Source organism: Haemorhous mexicanus, chromosome 3 (assembly GCF_027477595.1).
Source record: "Haemorhous mexicanus isolate bHaeMex1 chromosome 3, bHaeMex1.pri, whole genome shotgun sequence".
Lineage (NCBI taxonomy): Eukaryota > Metazoa > Chordata > Aves > Passeriformes > Fringillidae > Haemorhous > Haemorhous mexicanus.
The window spans coordinates 76180001-76206107 of NC_082343.1; the positions used below are offsets into that span (position 1 = coordinate 76180001).

Below are 26107 nucleotides of genomic sequence, written 5' to 3' on the forward strand. Positions count from 1 at the left end.
ATCCACTTAGTGCAATTAAATTGCAGAAGTCCTGATTTACTAAAGCACTTGAGCACATGTCAGGCTTTAAAAGTTCTTAGACATAACTTTCAGTGCACGATTATATCCTGGTGAATTCAGTTTTGAAATAAAAAGCCCCTTAGGCACACGCATGGAAATAAGAATATTCCTTGGCTTTGCCAAATAGAGATGGCTTGAAGGACGCATTTTGTTACTGTGTTAAATTGGGGTCTAATAGAGAACAGCAGTAGTTTTTCATCTACAAACCACTGTGTATAAATCTTGGGGACAGCAATGTTGAAAATAACAGCTATTATCTGCAGAAGCTTCAGTGCAGCTATGGAAACTCAAATGCCTGGCTAACTGAAGTCTGGCTATATCCATAGCATTGTGCAGATATTTTGACATAACCTAGAGTGAAGACCTTTAAAACCATCCAGCATTCAATGCTCTTACATGTGTGCTGTCAGTGATGAAGCAAACATGCCCCGAAGGCTCACTGTTCCCAAGTAGCCTGTAGCTTTGATTGTCCCTGTACTATGTTTGGCAGCTGGTAGTCTGGGCTGCTTTTGGAGAAAACTCTCTGACTTAGGCTCTTGATCGCTGAAATCCATCCAAAGGCATTGCATGCTATTTTTCTCTTGCTGTTTCCAAAGGCTGTTTTGCACACAGAACAAAGTAATAACCTTTAATGACTGATTTGTGAGGCCTATCTCAATGGAGTATTTGCTCACAGAAACACTAGATTTGGGGATAAATAACCTAATAGCATCCTCCCCTTTGCAGCCAAACTTCTGAATGCTGTTTGGCTGTAAAATAATTCTGTTGATCCTAAGCTTCTGGTAGGATAGTTAAACAGTTATCTTTCAAAAGATAATCAGCCTCCTTAGTGCTCTCTGGTCTGTGAAAAACAGCAGTGGGTGTATGGACGTGGCTTCACACCAAAGAAAACTGCCTGTCAGTGTGACTACAATGGTGTAACATGAGAGCATGCAACTGGGGCTTCCATGGTGCTATCTAGAGAGTTCAAGAAAGCAGTAGGAGAGAAGGTGCACAGCACTGTTTGCACAGTGTGACACTCTTGAGTCACTCTATATGGCCACTCTGAGCACAGCAAATCTCATACAATGTGATGTGCTGGACTGTGCACTAACAAAATCAAGCGTTCTGTTCCTTCAGCTGCAGATTGGCCATAGTGCTGGTTGGAGGACAATTGTAGGAGTTGATCTGCATGAATGCTGCGGTGGACAGCTTTATGGGAACAATAAGAGCATCTCTGTTTAGTCAGAGACAGTCCTAAGCATTCAGAAACCCTTGATGAATAAGCATGTGGAGCTGTGACAACAGAATGGCTGAAGCCAACTAAGGCCCTGACTACTTTAGTCAAAGCTATGACCAAGAGGACAAAGGTATTAGGCAGATTAAGATTTCTAAAGAAGACCATAGTGACTGTATTGTGTTTTATTAGAATATTTTCATTTATTTTTTGAGAAATTTTAGGTATGCCTATTAAGTATTGGACTACCTATAAATACTCAACCCACTGGAGACTTATATAAGCTGGATTTTTACATGGGCATGCATTTCTTGAACTGTACATGTCAATGCAGAGTTTTTGTCATCCTAATGTTGTCAAAAAAGCAATAACTGCCATTAAAAAAGTTTTCTGAATTTCCTAGAGAATGTGGGGTAACAGCAGTAGTGCAAGACATGGTGGTTTAACTTATTCTGTGGTCCAGAGAGTCTAGGGAGTCAAACAGGTTATCCAATATAAATTTAAATGTTTAATGGACCGAGTTTACAAATATAACCACATGTTGTGTACACTTTGAGGAGATAGGCTCAGTGATTATTAGGAAGTTATCAAAGTGGAGACTTATGTATTACATTATAACCTCATGATATTTTTTTTACATTATAACCACATGATATTTTCTTTTCTTGTTATTTGTTTCTTGTTTAATCAACATAAAAGTCTGCATTGTATGTCTATCAAAGCTGAATGACCAAGCTGAGTCCAATAAGAATAGAGACTTTGATCCAAGTGGCAAGTAATGTGTGTGGGATCTGGCTGCAGTAGATGCTTGGCCATAGATAGGAAGGAGTTAAAAAATGGTCTTACTCTGGTCCAAAAAATGAAATGATAAAATAGGTTTTAATTTGGAAAAAAAAAAACCCAAAAAATTCTCCTCAAAAGCCAAAATTCCAACGCAAGTCCTTGCCTGTCTTCCTCCCCTTACCTATCTTAAAATTTTAGCCAAAGAAGGGTGAAAAGTAGTTCCCGGTTGAAAAGTAGTTATTAAGTATTATAGCAGGTTTTTTTTCTTGATGGAAAGTGACAGCCCTCAGAGGCAAAGTGCCCTCCCTTGGCCAAACCTGAGGAACTCTGAAGTAGTGTAACAGAAAGATTTTTGTTGTAGAAAAATACTGGTTCTTCTGAGGAAGGTGAGAGTCTTACAACAAGAAAGGACTAATCTGATGAAAGAGGAAGAGATCTGTTGTAAATGGGATACCCTACCAGATGGTGTTAAGGAATCCTTTTGCACTCAACAGGCCTCTTCACTATGGGGTGTAGCTGATCAGAAAAAGCAGTGTAGAATGATGGGGAAGTTCATTATGCTGCATGCAGATAGAAAATTTCCCAAAGAGGAATAAATAGAGTGAACAGTAAATAATTTTTCAAGCTCAGGGTTTTTTCCCTCAGATAATTTATTCCCAGATCAAGAAGCTTATCCAGATGGTCATCACAGAAAAGCTAGCTAATTTTTCAAGTGTTCACCTTAAGATCTTGGGAAGGTTGTCACAACAAAAGCTTTAATTATGGGGATCACAGAGGAGTTTAGAAAGCCTGAAACATCACAAAGTTTTAGAATAAATTATTAAAAGTAATGACAGCAAATTTTCAGGATCTCTCTTCAAAGTTTCAGAGGAACTGGAGTATGAAACTGCTTAACTACTGTGGTATAGAGCGTAACATAAGAACAGTGATACAAAGTCAGACGCATCCTGATAGTGACTGTGGGAAATACTTCAGAAAGAGGTTAAAAATAGGACAAGCATGCAGTCCATGCATCCATGTTTCCCTAGCACTTTCTCCCAGTCTCCAAGAAATTCAAATGTCTTCCTAGAAACACAAGATCTTTGAATGTATCAGTTGTCAATGTTTTGTGGGCTTTTTCCTTCCACAAATTCACCAGTTTGCTTTTTGACACCATGTTGGCTTTTCTCAAGGTTAAGTAAATGGGGTAATAAAAGCCTCCTTTTTCTTCATTCATTTCATAGCTCATAATTCTTGCTTTAGAAAAAGAAATGAAAAACTGCTTCCTACTCATGTCTTCCTTCTCTTTGCCGCTCATAACCTACTGATCTTATTTTGTTCTCCCAGTCACCTCTTTTTCAACCTGATTCCTAATTTTTTCTCATAGAAGGGCTATTCCAAGCCCATCATCCTTGCTAACCCATTCTGAGCTTTTTCAAGTTTTCATATAAGATGGTCAGAGCATACAATGTTTGAAATGTCAGTGCATAAGGGGTTTATGTATGGTATAATTATGCCATGATGTGCATTTTCTTATACACAGGACAGTCTGTGTTATATCAGTGCCTCAGTGATGCCTAATTTTTTTAGGAAATTCTCAGTTTATGTGGTGAATCATATAGATCAGAGGATTCTCCAACAAAATAGAGTTCAAAATTACTAGTTTCAGAAAGAAAAATCTGAAAGTGGAGTTTTATGACCCTACTTAAGCCCTATAGTTAGGGCTTAATGTTATAAATTCTCCTAATAACTTATAGTCTATAGCTACATAATTGTAGCTGCTGAACACACAGATATAGGAATTTTTTCCACTTCTGTGCCAGCTCTTCAGTTACTATTACAAAACAGAGAGCAATCAATCTTCAAAACAGCTGGCTTCTCTGGTCTCCCTTGCAATGAGGGGACAGGACTGGTATGAAGCACTTACTTCTAAAAAAAGTCCTTGGATTGAAAATGACAACATACAACAACCATCACGAAAATCAAGAAGAGCTCCTACTGGTTCTCCTTATTACATCCCTTAATAGGATGTAGAAATTATTAGCATTTGAAAACTGTTAATACATAATCTCTGCCAAAAAATCATCAGCATCCTCCAAAATCCTTCTGCACAAGCATATCATACAGCTATCTAACGTGCTATTTCCAATAATTTCTGCTTAGCTAGGTACACAATAACAATGGTATTACATGTATTCAGTCAAATATTTTCATTCATAGAATATATATCAAATTTATTTTAGCAGTTTAAATAAGAGAGTTTTATGTCTATTTAGTCAAGCATTACTATAGTGAGGACTTCAGTAGATTAGAAATAAATTAATCCAATTAAAGAACACGTCTGTGAAACTTGAGATGTCATAGGCATGAATGAGCTGTTTGCACAGCAACTGTAAAGAAATCATTAATGATTAACTATCTAGAAGAGGTTTAATCAAGGATAAATGGTATAAGACATAGTTAAAAACATTTGCATTGAATACATGGAGATTCTGAAATAATAAAAGAATGTTTTGCACCAATAGTGACATGGGTACTCTCGGGAAATGTATTTTCTGTTATCTGTGGTGATGTCCAGCCAGGGGCTGGAGCTGAGAGCTAGATTAGTAATGTTAGCTATTGTGCATTGATAGAAGGAGGTTGTTCCTTCCAAGAAAAAGATGAAATTTAACAGGTGAGACAGAAAAACATTTATTGCCAAATATGAGTTAGTTACAATAGTATATTGTTATCCTTATTTTCAGAGCTAATATTCAGCAAAGTTAAGGTAGGGATTCTCAGAAGCAGTCAGTGCTGGGCTAAATGTGACTCTCCCAAAACAAGAAGTCCCCTTGGCAGCCTTGATGGTAAACTCAGGCAAGTGCCAAGTGCTGAAGTCCCAGGATATGTAATTCATCCAGTGCGGCCACAGTACCCGTTGAGAGGGTTGAGAATTGATCCAGATCATTTGGCTATTGGATCAGTATCTGGTGGGTGTCATTGGTATTTGAGGTATATTTTTTTAACACATAAAAATATTAAGAATTTTGAGACGTGAAAATCTAGTCTGTATAAGAGCAGTCTTTTGCAATGTTGCAGTGTTGTCATCAGTCTGGCCTTCTGTAATATGGGAATAATTCTACAGGGATATGAGAAAACTTAGATTTATGTGACACTAATTCCTAAAGATGTGTTCCCTAATTGCTGATGCACTGGGGTGACATTGATTAAATGGACTAGTAAATAAAGGTAAATACAGGTCTCCTTTTTGGAGCCAAAGATGGTGAGGCATGTAGTTTAGAATGACAAACTCTGCTTTCAGACTGCTGAAAAATCTGCCTCATCATGATTATCTAGAGGCCAGGATGTTTTATATAACTTCAACTGGCAGTTAGGTGAGTGCATTATGAAATGAAAAAAATCATAGAGTATATGTAAAATTTCTCTCACAGTAGTTGTCTAGAGGAAATCCTCAGACATTTGTGTTAAGTGACCCATACAGTAAAATTTGTGCTTCAGTTTTTCTGAATGTATCAAATAATTTTATTAAACTTCCTGGGTTGGATTACTTTGTCTTTAAAAGCAAACATGGAAATATGATATCATGTAAGTGAATCTCATGGCTGGACAAGTTGTAAACTTTGACTCAACAAGATGTAAACAGCCCCTGTTGTTTGTGCTATTTATGGAGATAAATGGGTGCCTGGAACTTCATGAAGGGATCTGATACACAGAACTCATACTTCTCTGAGTAGATGTATGGCTTATCCATCAGGTGTACTAATAATAAGCAACCACTTGAAAGATTTCTGGAGGGTTTTTCCAATTACTTTGTTGAACAGTAGGTCTGGCCTATATGGGACTATTCACTCAAGAAATTTTAGAAAGGAGATTTGCTAACATTATCCCTAGTACTGAGGGAACATCTTAGGCAGGGAATAACTTTGAGGTTTCACAACTGAATGTCAGCTTAATTTCCTAACAAGCAGTGAGGTTCAGTAGCTTTTTTCTTACTTTGTCCTGAAATTTGGCTTCCTGTACAACCTCAATGAAACCTTATTCTGACAGGATAAATCCCTAAAGGGATTGCATATGCTCCTCCTCACAAATCGCGTGAGCAGACTGAGGCTTTTGTAAACATTTCTGAGACACATTGTACATGAACCGAGGACGCAGCAGATGAGTAAATTGTCTGTTTTGTTGTACCATCTGCTGATTTAGGAAGCCATGAAGATGACAAACAACCAGAATCTGTTCTCTTTTCACTCATCTGCTGAATAGTGAGTGCTCTGTTAGCATTGCATGAGCTGGAGTGTGGAAATGTTAAAAGTCACAGGCAGTGTGTAAAAGTAGAATAATGATATATTGCAATATTGTGGTCAGACATTCATGAGAAAGTGCCTGATTTTTACCACCTTCATGTCTGATTTTAGCCAAACTGCAGTAACTCAGAAAAATAGACTGAACATTAATGACATTAACACCTCTAGTTAATCTCACAGTTTCTATTGCTAGACTGGCAGAACATCTGAGAAATACAATTTTTCTGATTTTTAACTAAAAGGAATGAAGAGTGTGAAGACATTATCCATAGATTTTTCAAGTAAAACTAGAGGAAATGAAGAAACAATTATCTTCTATTTAATAGAAAGAATAGTGCAATCAATTGTAATTAAACCTTTTTCATTGTCATGAACAGTATTTTCTGCTTTGCTTCAGTCAGGTGAATGATTGTATCAATGATGTAAGACTCTGATGCACTAAGATCACATAATGTTTTTACTCTCAACTTGTACTTCATAAGTCATTTAATATGTGTAAGGAATGATGTGGGTGTAGGTGTTGATGGTTTGTCAGGTCTTGATGCTCCCATGATACCTTTTCATCCAAGGCTGTAACTCCACATATGAAAACGGAATTTCTGTCAATTTCCTTGAAGGTGTCTAAATTTAGTGTCTTTTGAAGGAATTAAATGCTCAGTAAACATCTGCATCTTTCTTGGTTATCTGTGTTTTCTCAGTTACTGTATGTGTACCTTACTTTTCCTTTCTGGCATGTAGTGGTATTAATGTAAAAAGATGCTTTTCCTTACAGTTTTGCAGAATTTTCCTTGAATCGAGCATTTTCTCTCATTTTCTGAAGATTTTCTTCTTATTTTGAAGGTCGTGCCACTTATAACTCTGGATATATAAGATCTATATTCTAGAGTCTGGTTGACCTTCTTAAGTACTTTTGGATGAATCTGGTTATTTATTCTTTACTAATGAGTGTCACGCTGTCACTTCTTCCTCTGGATACATCCTATTTTTCTGCTCTTTCTGCTTGAGAGCATTTTTCAGGGCTTAAGTTCTCTTCTGTTCCATAGCCAACACTGTCTTTAAGAAGGGAGTATTAATATCTTGAAAACTATTCATGCCTTTAGCTGTCTAATGCTAATGTCTAGTCTCACTTCCATGGTGAGCTACAGTAGTCCCCAACATCCTCATATTAATTGAAGAAACACAATTACAATGAAAGCCCAGCTTGTCTGTAGTTTTAGTTTGTTGTGAGCCACTCTGGACCTCTGTCTTTCAACACTATTTCTGTCAGTGCTGACTCACCCTTTCCTCATATTTTTTCCTTCAAAAAGCCCACATAAAAAAACCCTTTAATTTTCTCTCCATTTTGATGGTGAACTCTAACTTAGTCACTGTATTTGTGCAAACTCTCCGGTTTGCTGATAATTCAGGTTTTGTGGTCCTCTGCTACTCCCTTACTGTTGTTTTTTTTTTTTTTTTTTGGTGTGTGTGTCTGTTTGCTAGTGATTCATTATCTTTTACTCAAACTTTTATTAGCTAGATTATTGCTATCATTTTTATATAGTACATTTTGGTCATAGTAGTAGGCAAAAAGTGTGTTCTAAAGCTGAATTTTGAGAAGATTTCACATAAGTGTTGCAGATTCACTTGACATCCAAGTCATGTACATAGAGATTGGCTTCCCCTTCCAAACATTCTGCTCCTTCAGCCCTTGTCCTTCAGCATCTTTGCAGTTTGCTGTAGCTAGATGTCTTTAGTAAAGAATGTTTTGTACTCAGCTTTCAGATGCTTCATTGCAGAGAAATGCAGTTGGTACTGCCATTGATCCTTGGTTTTTCATGGTGTACATGTAGTATACCTATAAATACTTTCAAAATTAGGTTCAAGTTTTATAAAGAGCACTAAAAGAGCCAGAGACATGGCAGAGAGTGGAAATGTTTCTGGGAGTTATATCTGAGAAGAAAATGGGAAGCAGCATATTGTAGCAAGGAGATTTTATGCTTTGTCTTCTGAATTTTCTTACAGTGAAGCCTGGTAATCCAGTCTGTAGGTGCCTGATACATTGACCATACCAGCCAGATTCTCATATGGGGAAGAACGACAAGACAGAGGAAAAATAATACAATTTTTGAACCATGTGCTACCAAAAGCATATGCATTCACATCCTCTGAGGAGTCAAAGAGGACCTAGAATTTTCATCCAACTGTAGAAAGAATGGCTGTTTCCCATCATGAAAAGGTGGAGGTCTTCAATGTGTTTCCCTTTGCAAAGAAGCAACACTTTGGTCTTGTCTGGATTCAGTTTGATCCATCTGCTCTCCATTTAAGAGCTAATTTCCTGTAGTTATTCTGATGTTTTATAGTGATGATAGTTGCATCAGAAAATGAGATAAATAGTAGATTGTCAGCAACATACTGTTAGCAATTGAACACATGCCATATCACTCTCTCTCTCTCAGCAGTCTCATGTAGATAGATGTAGATTGTATGGATCCCTGTGGGATCCTGAAGGTGAGGACCTTGGAGGAAGAGGCTTGTATCCACCACCTTTTTTTTTAATTATGCATAGAACACAAGATGCTGTACTAGTGTGTGGCTGTGACTATGTAATAGAGGATTCAGGAGTCTGAGAATAGGAATATCGAGATTATAGTTCCATGTTGGTGAAAGTTTTATAAATTCCTCTAGGAAGCTGTCGGAATTTCCATCTGTAATTTGTATATCACTGGGAGTCCTGCTTTCTCTAGTCTTTTGTCTCACAGTGCATATGGATATACTCAAAAATGTATTCATTTCTTAGTGGAACATCTTTGCATCTGATATTGAGGCCACTGGACCTGTCCTCCATGTTTTCTTTCCTTTTTCTTTTTTAACTTCTGGTATTTATCTTGCGCAGCTGCTGATGGTGTTCTGGTATCTCTCTTGGTTGTTCTGAAGGGTAGCTCTTCTAGGACAGGGTTGAGGTGGTATTGAATCATGACTCAGTGATGAAAAAAGTCCAGTATTTCAACTGCAAAGAGGGCACAGGAGTCTTCTTTTTCTAGGGGAAAACTTTGCATCTGGCAGCAAGAACTTCAGGTAGTTTTTAATTATAACTTTTTGGATGAAGATACTGTCTAAGCAACTGGCTGCAAATTCAAGCTTGTGTTGTTTATTCTAATGTGTGGTGTTCTGGGAGGGTGAGCCCTCACCATAACAATACCAAGGAAATAGAAAAGTAACACAGAATGACATGCAAGGTTTTGGTAAGTCTGGTTTGACTGTTTTGTTGGGGTTTTTTTCTGGTTCCCACAACCTAGAAACATTGTAGAGAGTAGTCTCTACATTCTTGAATGCTTGGCCCTTACACATATAACAGCAGACAAGCAGCGTGGGAATGACAGCGTGGTCTGAATACCAGGGTAGCATTTCTCCCAGTGTTTTAAAACATTTTCACTCACACAAGACAGCATCAGATAGTTACAGGGTGGCAAAAAACAGAGATGGGGAGTTAATGGCAGCAGCACAGAGCTGTGGATTCTCCAGCAAAATCAGAGGTGATACGGTTGGTAGGCTCAAAACCAAAATACAACCTCCTCATGCCCCTAAGGCTCTGAAAACATACTTGCTTAGTTTTGATTAATTTTAGTTTCTGGTGGTAATATTTTCTGCATCTGACACTGAGAACACAGGACCCTTCCTCTTCTTATAATCAAATAGTTGGGGGGAGTGTGTATATGATGATGAGACTAATAGTTTTTTCAGGGCTATTGATAGAATCTCATGCATTGTAGCAGTTAAGAATGAAGGCTGTTTGGCATCTTTTGTGTTTCACATAATATGGAGATAACTTCCTAGGAATCAGTCATGGAGACAGATGCTTTGCACGTCAAGTCAAGGTGTCTGGATGACAATTTTGAGGGTAACCATGGGAAAAATTTATGCTTTCAAAGGATTTGGATGAGCCATACCTGTCAAAGAGACCAATGCAAATCCCCATACTCAGATGCTTTCACTGCAGACAGGATATCTGAAACGCAGGTATTCTTGCAGAGACCTATCTCCATTAAAGCCAAAATTTGAACAAATTACCTCAAGAGCTCGAACTACCTCAAGAACTTACCTTAAGAACTAATTTTGCATTACAAAGCACTATTTACACTTGACAAATCTCTGCCTTCTGTGGACTAGAAACAGCATAGTCAGTGCAGTTCTAATGTTAGGGATTTACTTTCATGTGTTATATATACACAGACGCATATACATTGTCTGCATTGTCAAAAAACCTAATTAATCTGTTGGTTATGCAGGTTTATCTGTGGCTGCTCAATTGTTCATCCTATTTAACTTTCTTCAGCAACTAAGCCAGTGTATTCTTCTACCCCTGACTTTTATCTGAAATAATTTCCGTGTACTAAGCTGTAATATACTTAGACCGTGATGCAGTTTCTCTCCAAAATAGTTAGACTGATGGCTTGCACATCAATATTTGTGTTATTATAGACCAAGATATTGTTGCTAAAGCTAGGTAAACAATTTATTTTAACTATAATTCATTAAGTGTTAATCTTTAGATTAACAGGTTAAGGTTTAAATGGGGTATGGGATAATGTGTGAATGAATATGTTGCCTCCTTGACTGAGAAGCATTATTCTTCCCTTATCCCTTACTTCTCTACTGATAGTACAAAGGGAATAAAAATGAACCCTTCCTCTTTTCGTCCAGGTAGGTAGGTCAGGAAGAAGCTCTTGCTTTGCTCTCTTTTAATAAATCATTGTCAGAATAGGTTCCGTATGACTACATGAAAGCTGGAGAGCTCATTTGTTACTCCCTCGGGTATCAGCAGACATGCAGATGTGTGCAGAGGAGTGCAGTCCAATGCATATGCCCTCATTATGCTTAGTAAGACATTGTGAACAATGCCAGTTTTCCTTACTTTTATGTATTCATTAGTTTGAAGAAACTAATGCCAAACTACAAAAACTGACATTATATATATAGCTCCCCACAGAAAATCTCTATTATTTTGTGGGTGAGGGACAGGCTATTTAAATCACAAGATTTATATATATTTAGCTGTTATCTCTGGTAAACTGATACAAGAAATTAAAAATGGATGAATAAACACTCATAAGACCCACAGAAGAAAACAAAACCAAGCCAAAAATTTACACAATTGCCTGAAACTTCTTAAGCAATGAAAAATACAACCTTAGAGATCAAGTGTTTTCCATTAAAAATTATTTTGTTCAGTTTATTTAGTCATCTGTCTAGGCTGTTATGTGCACCCCACATACATACATGTGAACACACACACACACACACACACAATACACACATGGAAAGTTTGTAGTTGTATGGTTAAAAGAATTGTGAGGAAAACGTATCCTATTTACTGCTTAGCTATGTGACCAATGTAGAACTGTAACACAAATCTCAGAAGAAATATTCATCCCATTGCTTTTTATTACTGAAGAAAGCAGATCAGGATGATAACAGCTGGATGCAAAAAGCAATCATATTTTCAGTATAAAAATAGTGCTATTGCTTAGCAAGATATACTCCATAAATGTATTAAGGGGATATACTGGTGTGCCCTGGATGGTTTTTATTCTTTTTCCTTAAAAAATATCTTTCGTTTCCACCCCCCACTAAGAAGAAAGGAATGTTTCCCATTAAGACATGAAGTGAGATTGTTTTTCACTTTTGCCTTTCATATAGGGACACTGAATATAAAGGACTACAGCTCTCCCTGGATCAGGTCACTGCTGCCAAGCCGGCGTTCTCATACGCAAATTCAGCTCCGACCATAACGGATAATAGAAAGGGAAGCAAATCTCGCCTCTCGAGCACAAAGTCAAAATCAAGGACATCACCATACCCACAGGTAGCTGTCTTTGAAAAACTAAATTAAATATTTTTGAATATCTTGATTTTGGCTGCTACTTTACCCAAATAACTAGAATGGGCCAAAGAACCTGTTACTCAAAGGGAATAAAGGACAGCAGGTTATGTGAGCTTGCCACAGGAATATGTTTCTTTAAAATGCTTCTAAAAGGCTGGAAACATTTGTGTTTCAGTGTGCATAATAAATCATTATCAACAGCAATAGCGGCACAGGGCTCAGAGTTACTGAGAAGCAGGCAGAAGGACAAATGAAAATGTTGGTTTTGCAATACTTGGTTTGAAAAGACTGTGAGTTTTGCCATTTGAGAAATCTTGCATTTTCTTACTTGGTCTTTACTAATTCCAAAAAATCTAGAAAGCTGCCAGATATCAGATAGCAGTTAATACTTAAATTATAGTCAAGAGGAATGAGTTTTGATGAGGGAAGGCAGCCAGCCAACTTGGTGAATTGCAACAAGAAAATGTGTACTTTTCTGTGTGTAAAGCCTTGAAAGGAAGAAAGCAGTAAGAGATGGTCATTGGCATCAGTAGATTTTAATTTCCCAGATTTCATTTTCAAGTCTAAGTTGTAAGGAACATGTCCCAGCTGGGAGAATGGACCAGACTTAAGTGGGCCTGTGAACTGAAATTTGCACAATACATTTATGCAACTGATTTCTGCAGGCAATGTCACAGCACTTGCATCCTTACATTATCAAACTTTTAGCTCAAAAAACATGTTTGTTAAAATAACGGTGATCTTTACTAATGATACGAGTCCTACTGGTCTTATGGCTCTACATAAGAGGATATAAATAGATATATAAACAAACTGGATAAAAATGTATGCATTCAAGATGTAAGATTGAAGAGCTATGTATTTTAAAAGAGCCCAATATTTAGTAGAATATTTAAAGAACCTCAATATTTAACTGATAATAACCTTAATAACTACAGTTCCTCTGCAGGTGCAATGTTTTCTGAATGGATCTCTAAAAGAGGTCCAATGTGATCCCAAATGCCTACATTGCTTCCTTGTTTTCTTTATTTTTCCTCTCAGAAGTACCAAGGATAAGAATTTCTGTTAAATTACATCTGCTTTTGGCACAGGAAATATTTAACTGAGCACCTAAATATGAATTCCTGATTTTAAGAATCTAACATTTGTCAGAGGTTATTATAGCTCACTTGTTCATGCTTGTCTCTGTGAGTTGTTAAAAAAGCCTTTTTCTTGAATGCACTACATTGTTGTAACTATTGTAATCAATCTGTTTAAAAGAATTGGGGAAGATACATATAAATAATTCTAAATTCAGTTTTTACTACTATCTTTGATATATTGTAATTACATTTCATCTTGCCTTATACAGTCCTTTCCAAAGTATTAATTTGCTCGAAGGACAATCCCAGCTGAAGGCTTGTTATCCTTCCACATCTATCTGATTTCTGAAAGTATGACCTCCTTATTCTTTCTGTCACCAAAGAAAAATACTGAATGAGGAGTTCAGCATTGTGACTTTTGGTTTATCAGGGATTGTTGTCTGAAAGCCCATGGTGCTCAGTCTCCGCTTTCATTTTGCATCCTCATTACCAGCTGCCTGATATTAAAGTCACATATTTCATCATTTAAAAAGAAGCAGCCATGTTAGTTGCCAGTATCTTGAAAAATGGTCATGCCATTCATTGCAGCCCATCACCACAAGTAATGCTGGCAGCTTGGCTTTGCCTCTCTGTCATCCTTCTCCACCACTGAATAAACTGTTGAAAGACTAAGAGAAGCTGCTGTGAAGAACATGCAGCAGGTGGTACAGCCTGTGTCCCTCAGTCTCTTGCCCATGTAATTTACCAGTCAGTAGAGGAGAATTTAGAGTGTGACTTAAAAGTCACAGCTGAAGAGAGAGGTCATGGGTTTTGGCTTACACAGGAGCCTGAGCTGTGGTGAGGAAAGGAAGCAGGAAGTTTATTAGTAAAATAATGGCAGTGGGAAAAGTACTTCTTGAAGTCAAGGACACCTACGAGACTTTAAATGTGCATAATTTATTTCCCATTTTTCTTCCTTTCATTCTCTCTTGTTCCCTTACCTTTTACTTTGCTTCTCTCTTGGAGAGAAAAAGAAATCTTATGTTTTATTGGGTGCTGACTGAGAATCCTTCACCTTGCCAGCTGTGTGTCCCTAAGATAGGTACATGAGATGTGAACAGTATGAAAATGATACTTATCATTTTTGCCCTACTTTACTACTAGGGAAAAAGTGGGTGTTTTGGTCATCTAAGATAGTCTTGATGCTTTTTCCTCAATTCTTATGCAAAAGCAAACACAGCATAACGTGGGTCTTGCAGAGTCTTAAGTGAAACTGAGTACATTGAACTGGAGGCATTGGTCAGCATCTGATTAACATGGTGTGCTGTTTGTACATTGGGCTAGTGGATTCTGTGAAACCAGCCTCAGGCCGGGGAAGGACAAGCAGAGACGAGAGCAACACAAAACTCGTGGCCCAGTTGCAGAATTTTCTCAGAGAGTTTGAAAAGTGCTTTTCTAGTCCTGTCCCACCAGAGAGGTGCAGAGCTAGAAGAGACGGTGGGGAAAAAAACCAAACAGGCAGATGAAGGTTTGATGGTTATTTGCAGAAAAAGGAAATCATGAGATGGTGAAAAGATGCCTGTAGTCTTCCTCCACGGCATCATCATCATTGTCATTGTGAGAGCCTCCCAAAATCTAGGTTCAGGAACCTTTGTATTCCCAAAAACTAGCCCAGGACCTCATTTATTCCATATGCAGGCAATAGCAGCAAGACTGGAAAAACATTTTAATTATGATCATCTGAACTACTTTGGAGTTTAACGTCCCTGTAATGGTGATTGTATAAAAAAATGCTTAACTTGCTTGTTGTCTGCCTGCAGTGGAAATGTTTTATAGTGAGATCTGGATAAATGTTTATTGCTTCATATCTCATCTTAGTTATTGGATAAAGATTTTATATATATATATATATATATATATATATATATATATATATATATATATATATATATATATATATCTCATGAAAACACACATACAAGTAAGGATGTACCCAAGAGCTGCTGGATGGAGGTATAGGTACATAGGTGTATATGTTAATGCATCAGATTTCAGAGATATATTAATTTTATGTCTCCTTTAGATGGATAATTTGGATTAATTCTGTAATCCATCACTATTTGGGCATATCACTGAATGGAGTAAAGATAACGAAATCGGGCAAAATTCTAGGCAGCCTGGCTTTTGTTTTGTTTTAATTTCTTCCTGTAGCCTAAAGCTTTGGCAACTTTTAGTGTGTTCAAAAGCAAAGCAAACCCCTCTTTTTATAGTAAACATAACTCCTGGTCTGGTGAAGAGTCACCAGCAGTGGGGGTTATTTTAATGGACATGCTGTATTACTTTAATCTAAGCCTTTCACCATCTGTTGTGCCTATAATAGTGAATACAAAAAGAGCATATTTTTCATTTCAGGATTACATTAGTAAAATGTAAGATAAAAGTGATTTAAATCATGCATATGTTCTTAGTACAATGGAGTCTGCATCTGTGATGTTTTTTCCCTCATGGTTCAGACACAAATCAAGAGAAAAGCTGTTAATGCTGATGTAGTGAAAGTTTTTCGTGGAAAAGAGGGCTCTGTGAGGGTTTCACCATATATTTAATGTTTATAATGATAAAAGCCTGAGTAGGCTGCCAGAAAATTATATATCTATAATATCTGTTGTTTGAACATCTGGGGTGGCATGCAGAGCAGGCTGATGTTGCTGTGTATGACAGGACAAGTCAGGCCAGTGAGACACCTGTAGGAATGGAAGGGCAGGCAAAATAAAATCACACGAGAAATATTAAATTGTCCACTGGCCTAATGTGCTTCCATGGACTCTCATAGTGTAAGTCTCCTTAGACATGGAATTTATATCTTCCTATTTCCTTATCTCTTTAGCCCTCCCGAAGTTTTTTCTTGAATGAAAATGCATCAGTGATGGCCTGCAGACCTTTTCTTTGTCAGTGCTAGTCCTGCTGCTGTGCTCTCCCTTTGATTGTATAGTGGATTACCACTCTGGAAGACATTTCTAATTTTCAGAGGTGACTATTCAGTTTCCAGGGACCAGCTGGAGGATGATTTAATTTATGTTTTGTTATTTTTTATGCCAGATGACAATTCAGAAATCACCTGAAGGGAATTCAGATGTTGCCAGTTTGAAGTACTTTATCACTATTTACTGATTCAATGTTGCCAAAAACCCAAAAGTAATAGATTAATTTTGCCTTCTGACGCCTGATAGAAGTTAGAGAGCAGAAATTAACAGAAAATAAAATGTTTCTGCTGAGACACAGCTGGGATTGAAAAAACACTGACTGATTTTAATTTGCCATAATTTTCATTAAATCTGATTCAATTTTTTATGGTCTTTCATCACTTGACATATGGGAGCCTAATTCTGACTTGAGAGATAGTGTTTCCACTCCCATTTCAGTAAAGCAATATCTTTGATCACCCTTTCATTTCTCCCCCATCAACATGTCACACATGCCCATATTTGAAGTCTCCACCTGTCAACATCAGATTCCCAGAAGAGGCAGTGGTTGGACTGCAGCAGTAGAGGCAGCTTGATGACGCCAAATAGAGATGTGGCTGGCTTTAAAGGAAATTAGACATATTTTTGCCCTGTGTCTGCTTATGTTGCACCTTAGGAGTAAGTAGTCATATCAAGCCTTGGCAGAAAACGTGGGCCAAAAGCAATTCACTGTGTTAATTCTGTCCATGGCCTAGCACCTGCCATGGGTCAGACCTCAAATAATCTTCATTCACATCAAGTAGGAAGATGAGTCAAGTATTGTTGATCTTGACACATGGTTATATGACATCACACAGTGCGTTTCTGAGATACTAGACATAAACCCTATGAGATAATTTCCCTTTCTTCAAGAAAAGTGCACAAAGGCCTTTTGTGATTAGGTTCAAGATAAAAGCAGAAATTGCACAATTTTTCAGTTAAATGAAGATATTCTCTTCAAGAGAAGCTATGTTGGACACTGAAGTGTCCTTAGAAAAAGAGAACTAATAGAAGAGCATCTAGTAGAGATAGGGCAGGAAATGAAGAGTTTTCAGTTTGGAAGATTCTCTGGCGTTCATTATCATCATAAATAGTCAAAAAAAGAAATTTCATTATAATATTATTGCAAATTAATTTTCCTTGTCCTTCTCATGAAAGAAATACATACTAGGAGTCTTGTTTTTAATAAGAAAATAAATGAACTCTTGACTTTTCTATATTTGCATTTAGGCTTATGCTGTATATTTCTGCTTAACTTTTAAAATTAAAAAAATCTGGTTTATAAAAGTCAAATTCAAACAGAGCATTAAAAACAGTTCTGAAATTAAAAACAGACTAAAACGTAATTTTCTTTTTAAAAATTTTTCTTTCTAAATAAAATTTACTAACTGTTAATCTTGTTAATAATTTCTATTTTTTTTAATTGGAAACTTAATTTTATCCCATTTTTGTAAACAAACTTAAAGTAATTTTTGTTTTGTAAAAAAGCTTACAATAATTCAGCTGTTATTTGTGAAGGTGCCTTTGTGATTAAGCAGTTTGTAGATGTTAGGTCTGAAAGGATAATAGAAAAGACAGATGCTCCATTTGATGATAATAACACTGTGGTGACTGAATAAAGTTCCTAGTTAGTGTGCGTTGAGTTACCGGCATTTAAAAGAGCTCTTTTGTGGCTCTGTAACTATCTAACCTTCATGAAAATTCATGTTTTTCCTTTCATCTCTAAACCTTTGTGATGAGTATCGTGGCACTAACTTTCTGACCTCCTCCATGTCTACTGGTAGGCTTGTTGCCTACGGGTATTCTTCTGACAACTAATAACAAAATATAATTGACTTCTTCAAAGCCACGACCCTTTCTTTGTTTTCTTTAAATAATCTATCATGTTCACAACCTAAACAGTATTCACAAATATAAACTGGAATACTGAAGCAATGCCCAATTAAATGCCAAAAACTCCACTGATGTTGCACACATGGTTTAGGTTTCTCTTAGTCAAACATCTGGTAAGTACTTTCTATTGGTAAGTGCATAAAACCTTGATCCCGGCTGATAATGAGGAGTTTCATAGCAACTTAATCTAATGAAAAGGAAGGTAACCTTATGTTAGGCCTATTAAAAGAAAAGGCAGAGTGGGCATATGGAAGGTGAGTGATGGAATTGGAGAATTCCAAAGTTTCATGTTGTAATACATTGATTTGTGACATGAGTGTGCAGTGCTGAAGAGGTGAGCATGTACAGCTTTGGTCTCATCCCAGCCCATAATCATGGGTGAAATTGATTTAAAAATGTTCCGTGAAGTTTGACAGTTCCAATAAATAAAAAAGATTTAAAAATGAGATAGCTAAATCCTAGGAGGTTTAATATACATTCTTTTCCTTTCCCAAAAGGTATCTAAAAAACTGAGGCATTCATTATGAATATCTAGAAATCTGTGATATTTAACTTAACCCTTACTTCTCTCTAAACAAATGCTCATGTTCCTGTCCTGACTAATTTTCCAACAACCTACTGGTTGCTTTTCTGTGTTGATAGGGCCCTGCTTTAGTTAGGGTGAACAATGCTCACTCTGCCTGCTTTGGTTAGTAGTCACTTTTACTGGCAAATAGTTTCTGGATTTTTCTTGTTCCCATACTGCAAGAGAGCTGGGATTTTTAGCTTCCTACCTGTCTGCCATCACTTTAGAGCTTTATCTTTCAAAATTGTTGGTGGTGCCAACTTTTCCCTCCTAAGAAGAGGAAATAAGTTCAAAGATACAACTCCAAGTAAGAAAAAAATTATAAACAAACAAAATATGAGAAAAAGAGAGTGAACCTTAGAAAAAATCCTTCAAATACATTCGGTTTCAATCTGACATGTGAGAATGCTCCAGGAGCAGTGTTCTTTCAGTCGCTTTTGGAAGTGTTTTGCTGAAGTGCATTGGAGCACCTTGGCTGAGCATAAGCACAGCTTTCAAAGCAACAAGAAAAACCTGGACATACTAAAAATATATTGAACTGCAACATGGATGTTTCTGAGCCTAATATTACACATCATAAAGGAGATGGCTGTTAAGGGCCGACATGGGATGTTTTAGATTTTCATGAGGTCTGTCCTGTCATCTGCGAGCTCATTACAGAGTGTTGTACAGGAAAGGACCAGGAGCCCAATCAGAAGGTGCAGACACGCTCACAAAAAACACTGTCACACACGCACTCAGCCTTCCCAGGGCAGTTACTTGCAGATTTCACCCAGGTGCGGTAATTCCCACGCTGCTTCTCCTGTTTTTCAGTATTCCGGATTTCACACGGAGAGATCCGAGTCTGACCACGAGAGCCAGTGGGGTGGGAGCCCCCTGACCGACACGGCTTCTCCGCAGCTCCTGGAGCCTGCGGACAGAGCGAGCTCCCAGCACCACGACGTCTCCTGCGCCTACAGACAGTACTCGGACCGCAGCGCGCTCTGCTACGGCTTTGCGCTCGACCACTCCAGGCTGGCCGACGACAGGCATTTCCACACTCAGGCCTGTGAAGGAGGCAGATGCGAAGCTGGCCGGTATTTCCTTGGCACGCCGCAGCCGGGAAGGGAGAGCTGGTGGGGCTCTCGCTCAGCCTTGCCTCTGACTAAGTCGTCCCCTGAGAGCAGAGAAGCGTATGAGAACAGTATGCCCCACATAACGTCAGTGCACAGGATTCATGGTAAGACATAACAAGGATTTGCAGAAGCGACACCATCTCAGCTAAAGCGACACGACAGAGACATACAGCTGTTTATGTGGAAGATGGAAAATGAGATGGTTTCGGTGTATGTTCTTGTCTCAGAGTTCACATCTGCAGAGACGAGGAATACTTAAAATTCAAGCTGAGCTGAGTTTTTATAGTCTGGTTTATATGAAGCAAAATATAGTTTTGCTGTATTTTCATTGAGAAATTAAGGTGGAAACATGTGACTGAGGAGATTTTAAGCACGATCTTAAAATATAAACAAAAGAATTCACTGGATAGAAAAGTGGTTTTTATTAGACTTAGGATCAAGACAATTCAAATGGAATATATTTAGCAAAAAATTATAGGTAAATCCAAGCTAGATATTAAAAAATCTTGAAAGCTGTTGGAAAAATTGTTCTCTGAGTGACTTTTTCCCCTACTGGTTATTACTAGATTCTGTATGATTTAATGTTTATTTAAAGTTGGCTATTGAAATTGGCAGTTGATTTTGATTTCATACATTTATCCTCAGTGATAATTTTTAGCCAGTTTAAATCACTTCATCCTTTCAGCACGAAGCCTGAAATTTGTTTTAGTTTCTGACCGGTTGCAACTCAGTGAATTAGCACATTTTCAGATGCTGAAGCTAATAAAAAACCACGGTGACAGCCTGATACTAGGTTTGGAAAAGTCCAAAGGTCCTTGGTTTTAAAATTATAGGCTTAGTCTTAGAAGACAGTAACAGGCCCTAAAGTCAGAATTCAAGGCTTTAAGGATGCATGCAACATAAAAAACAAAGTTTTTCCACAGAAGAGTCTGTCAAAACAAATGTTGTCTCAAAAGAACTCATAAAAGCAGATTACGTTACTACTACTCCATTGACCTGCAGAACCAGGCTTTGTAAACAAAAAGAGCTGTTCTGTTTTGCTCCAGTCTGAGGAAAAGTATGTTGAGATTAGAAAAAATTATTAAATAGCAAGTTCCAGGAAATACAACCAGAGGAAAACCAGAAAATTTTCCTGGTGAGGACTGTTCTCCACTTTTCCTGTGACAAAATGCCTCCTTCCTTGTGTCTGTTCTGTTCTTCTGCCCTATTTGTGTTTTTCTAGCTTTTTTCCCTCAAAGAAAAGGAATCTAGCAAATGATAATAATTTGCTGGCAAATTTTATGCATGATAATTCTTGCTGAACATAGACATATCATACCGAGGTACAAATGGAAAAGAGTTAGATATCAATTCCATAACTCTATCAAGAATAATTCACCCAAATGGATAATACCATTTGGTTTTATTATGTTGTTTGGCTTTGCTGTAATTTCAGGTGCTGCAGGTTCTTTTTGTTTTGGTTTGGTTTTTTTTATGCCAAGTATTACATTTTTCAGTAGGTCTTCAGTCTGCACGTAGCTTTGGGGAAAAACCTGACTAGCCCTGGCATTTTGGGTCCAGCTCTTAAGAGGATCTGAAAGATAAATTTGTGTCCATGATAGCCCACAGTGCAGTACTTCCCCAGCAGTGGCAGGATATTTTTCTTGCAAACTCCCATCACTGATTTTTCTAGTGAACTCTGAAATGCAGTGGTGTTGGCCTCAACCCAAAGAGATCTGTATACCTTGACCCAGCACAAAGAGGAAACTTCATGTGCTAGTCTGAAAATGGGTTTGCTTTGAGGAGTACTGTCAGCCAACCCAAAGTGCTTCATCCCCAAAGAGGACTTTGTGTGTGCCAAGGCAGAGGCGTCGAAAAGTAACATGTGCAAGTCCCACACAGGCCCTCCTGCAGGAATGAGTCCCAGCAAACCAAGCCCTTTATCAGAATGTTGACCCTTCAGGTTTTGGGACCACTCACTCTCTTTCTGGTGAGGACTGACAAGTATGATTCTGTCCTTTCAGCTACTTGCAAGCTGAACACCTTCTCTGATATGTATATGGGCCTTATTTTTTAAAGAGAGGTAAGAATGTCATAATATTTTCCCATTTCAAAAGCAAATATTTATGCATGGGGATATGACATCACATTTTTAGTGTGCCTGTCTAACAGTAAGGGTTCTTGAGCTTTTGAAGATTTCCCTCACTACTTCTGGTTTTTTATTGTTGTGTATCCCACATCAAGTCTCAAGAGAACCACAAGCTATTTCTAAATGCTGTCTCTGTTTTAGCCCTGGAAAGGCTGGAATGTAGTACATTTGTAATTCCCTGAGATTTTTATTTTTACTATAGCCCAAATTCACTCAGACCTTGTTGATGCAAAGAGGTAGTAAGGGGCCAGGGGCCTGAACATTGGCATTGAGGGCACTTTGACATGACCTAGGATATCCTGCCTGGTCTCTAGCTGCTCCAAAAGAGTTGCTTTCAAGTTGCTTCCATACCTGCCGGGCTTAAGCAGGTACTTGGCTACTCAAGAGTGTATCAGGTGGCACCAGATGCCTGTGTTGAGGTGCTTAGATCTCTTAGTATATTTTCAGCTGAGTTACTTTTTTCAAGTGGAAACTAGAGTTCGTCACTGAAAAGCAAGGGGTCTTTTCTTGCTGACTGTTACGACTCACCTCTGACTTGATATTCTGTGTGTGAAATTAGGTTCAGATTACATGTTCTTTAAGATCACTTAAACTTCAGTGCTTGTCTCCTTTCTCTCTTTCCTAGGAAGAGGACACTGGGATGAGGACAGTGTTGTTAGCTCACCCGATCCTGGCTCTGCCAGCGAGTCAGGTGACCGATACCGTACCGAGCAGTATCAGAACAGTCCGCACGAGCCCAGCAAAATTGAAACTCTCATTAGAGCCACCCAACAAATGATTAAAGAAGAAGAAAACAGATTACAGCTGCGGAAAACCACTCCTGACCCACTGGTCTCCATTAATGGCACAGGGAAGAAGCACGCTATCTGTTTTGCAAGCTACCCTCAGCAGCAGCTGGCAGCGGACGTCTGCCGCGTGCCAACAGTTGCCAACACTCCTCCTTGTGAACACATCCAGCAGCGGGATGGAAAGATTATGAGCCCACATGAAAATGACTATGACAACAGCCCCACAACACTGTCTAGGATAAGCAGCCCCAGCTCTGATCGAATATCAAAATCTAGTTTGGTACTTACTAAAGACTACCTGCATTCAGACGTGTCCCCTCATCAAACCCAAGGAGAACATCCAGCAGCCTCTCCAAATTATTACAGCTCCCACAGGCAGTACTTTGATAAGCATGCTTACACACTAACTGGATATGCCCTGGAGCATCTATATGACACTGAAACAATTAGAAACTATTCACTAGGCTGTAATGGATCCCATTTTGATGTGACTTCTCACTTAAGGATGCAGCAAGATCCAGCACAAGGACACAAGGGAACATCTGTTATAATAACCAATGGAAGCTGACACTTTTTTTCTAAAAACTTTCGCGCTTTAAAAAATAACCTTTGAGATCTAATTGGAAGATATTCTATGTTTTCATGCCCTTGTCCTTACCAGCATTTCCCATACCATAGTGCACTAGAAAGAAGAACCTAAGGTTTGGGGGGATAAGTTAGTTAAAACACATTACTTAAGGAAAAAAACAAATGCACTGGCACGCAGGGTTAGAGTAAATGGAGCTAAATGCAAAGTTGGTGCCATGCCTGCTGAGAAGGATAGAAGAGGTTCAGGCAGGGAGTATTTGTGGCAGAGCAGTTTATCCGCATTGTGTAAGAGGTGTTGTTTGGAAACACTGCCAAGGGCAGATCTTCTGAACTGCATAGGTACCAGGCAACAGAACTGCTATGCACTCTTTTTACACAGGAAGCTGGGATGTGTTCCTTCAAAGTACACAACAAAATGTGTACTTCTGGTGATTTGTTTACTCCCCAAAGGCCAAGTATGTTATGCTGCTGTGTGGTATAAAGCATCCATGGCTGACCAATATAAAATCAAAAAAGGGAGGAAGAAGAGAGAACTCCTCGAATTGTTGTGTCCTTGTGTACTCACAAACATAGCTATTTACATATGCTTGATTTGAAGAGTCCTTATGATTAGTATGGTCAAATGTTTACCTCTACCGTATTAAAAAGAAAGGGGTGTTCTCACTGTAGTTTTGAGAAACACAAAGGGCTTGCTTCTTTTCCTTGTCTGTAGAGATGGGAGATGGTTCTCATGTTTTTTAAAGGTTGCCCATGGTGGCTAGTGGAGTGAAATGGAAGAAAATTGCCTGGAGAAACAGGGAGAATAGACTGGAATTAGGAGTGGTCCAAGGTAAACACTTAACCCTGTAGCTAAGTATGCCATTTAGTAATAATTATAAAATAAGGAAAAGTGGCTGAATAATTAAAAATTAATTTAAAACACAGAAGGAACTCAATAGAATCATAGAAATATTGCTGTAAAATAAAATGCAGTTGCATAAATGTAAAAATACATGAGTCAAGAATAGGTAAAAACTCTTTGGCAGCTTGTCTGACTTCTGATAAAGTTTTGGAGTAAATTAGGAGAGTATACAGTATCATAACTATGCTGTTTGAAGCACAGTGAAGTAACAGGCATGACCTTGATAAAGAAATATAAATTCTCTACTTGATTGCAGCAGATAATTTAATGAATATCAGAAAATATTTTGGATATTAAAATCAGCCATGTGTACATTAAAAAAGTAGAGGAAAATCAGTGCTCCAAGGAATTAAACTGCATTAAGAATTCTGGTATTATCAAGGCCAGTCCTGGAGTTATACAAGACATCAAAAGAGACAGAGGAACTTTTTTTAAATTTTTAATAACCTCATGAACAAAGAGACTGATTAATTGGAAATGAATAAATGCAAACATATGCTAAAAATGTAAAATAGGGCATTTGTAGTCACAATTGCTAGACCCATCCTTTTTGGCATGGCATTTATATGGTCCCAAAGCCGACTGCAACAGGAGGGACCACTGCTCCCTCTTATGCCAATGTGGAGGAAAGGGGACCTGAGGTGGTTACTAAAATGAGATTAGCTCTAAGACTAGCTTAATTTGTAACATTCAGAAGCTCAACATATGGGACTGAGTCATCAATGGGACTAAATATAAACCAGCATGCTATGGGTGGGTTAAAAATACTGTTTCCAAATAAAACTAATCAGAAGCAAAAGCTAAATAATAACATTATTAACCACGTAAGTAGAGACGTACTTGAAAGCAGAGGAAATTACCTCTCTGAACTTGGAATACTGTGTAGAGTCCTGATCACTCCAAAGCAGATTGTGAATCTTGAATTGAGTGGTACCTTACTCCATAAGCAACCTTTGTTGACTGCAGTGTGATCGCTCCTGGTGAAATGCACATTGAACACAAGGGAGAACAACACAGTCTGGTCTTTATTATCTAAACCTCGTAACAAAAAAGGTGGAGCAGAGCTCAGCAAAAGATAAAGAGACTGAAAGATCTAATAAAAGCTTTAAATAAACTGGGTCTGTCATCTTTGTAAGGGAAAGGAGTAAGGGGTAATGTCACTGATGTGCACCAAATTCTGCACAGAGGAGAGATAAACAATGGTCTAAGACTATTTGAATGAGAGGCAGAAATGAGAGACAGGGCACTGAATGATAACAAAGGCAAAATGAGAACAAAATTATTTGGCAAGAAGTTTATTTGACTCGTTGCCAAATGGATAATGAAGGTCAAAAAAAGAAGCAGATAAAGATTTTTTGTTTGTTTGTTTGAAGATAAGGCAAATAATTAAGGGGAAGAAAAACCTTGACAACTGTTAACTCAGAGGAAGAAATGGACCAAAATGGACTTCTTTCAGCCCAACAATTGTATATATTCCTAAAGCATAGGAATAAGAAAGTATTTTTGATAAATTTAGTTCTGGATACATATTTATTTCACTTGTTCCTATGAATAATATGAATAAACTTGTACTTGGAGTCTCATTTTACAGTATTAAAATACAATTTGCAAAGCGAATTAGAATAGAGGTACATGGTATCATCCTATCCCTACAAGTACATATAACACCACATCTAAGTGTCAATATTACCCTGTATTTCAAAAGAGTCTCCTAAACTGTTTGAATGAATGGGGTTTTCTCAGCACTCAAATTTTTTGGGATCACAAAACACTCTTGCTATCAAGCTTTTAGTTAGAAGGCAACAGAGTTCTGCAGACCAGCTGCAGTTCCCTGGCTGTGGTCTAATGGCCACAAGTAGCCAGGAAACCA

General features: G+C 37.9%; 1 protein-coding gene across 1 annotated transcript in view; it reads left to right on the forward strand.

The window, feature by feature from the left end:
* The window catches only part of SIM1 (SIM bHLH transcription factor 1), a 47436-nt gene extending 21859 nt beyond the window's left edge, over positions 1 to 25577 (forward strand). Inside the window, exons 9-11 of the mRNA XM_059842395.1 lie at positions 12016 to 12181; positions 19531 to 19936; positions 22586 to 25577. Coding sequence (XP_059698378.1) covers positions 12016 to 12181; positions 19531 to 19936; positions 22586 to 23316 — 1303 coding nt within the window. The 3' untranslated portion in view covers positions 23317 to 25577. The remainder of the gene's footprint in view (positions 1 to 12015; positions 12182 to 19530; positions 19937 to 22585) is intronic.
* Positions 25578 to 26107: the final 530 nt, after the last annotated feature.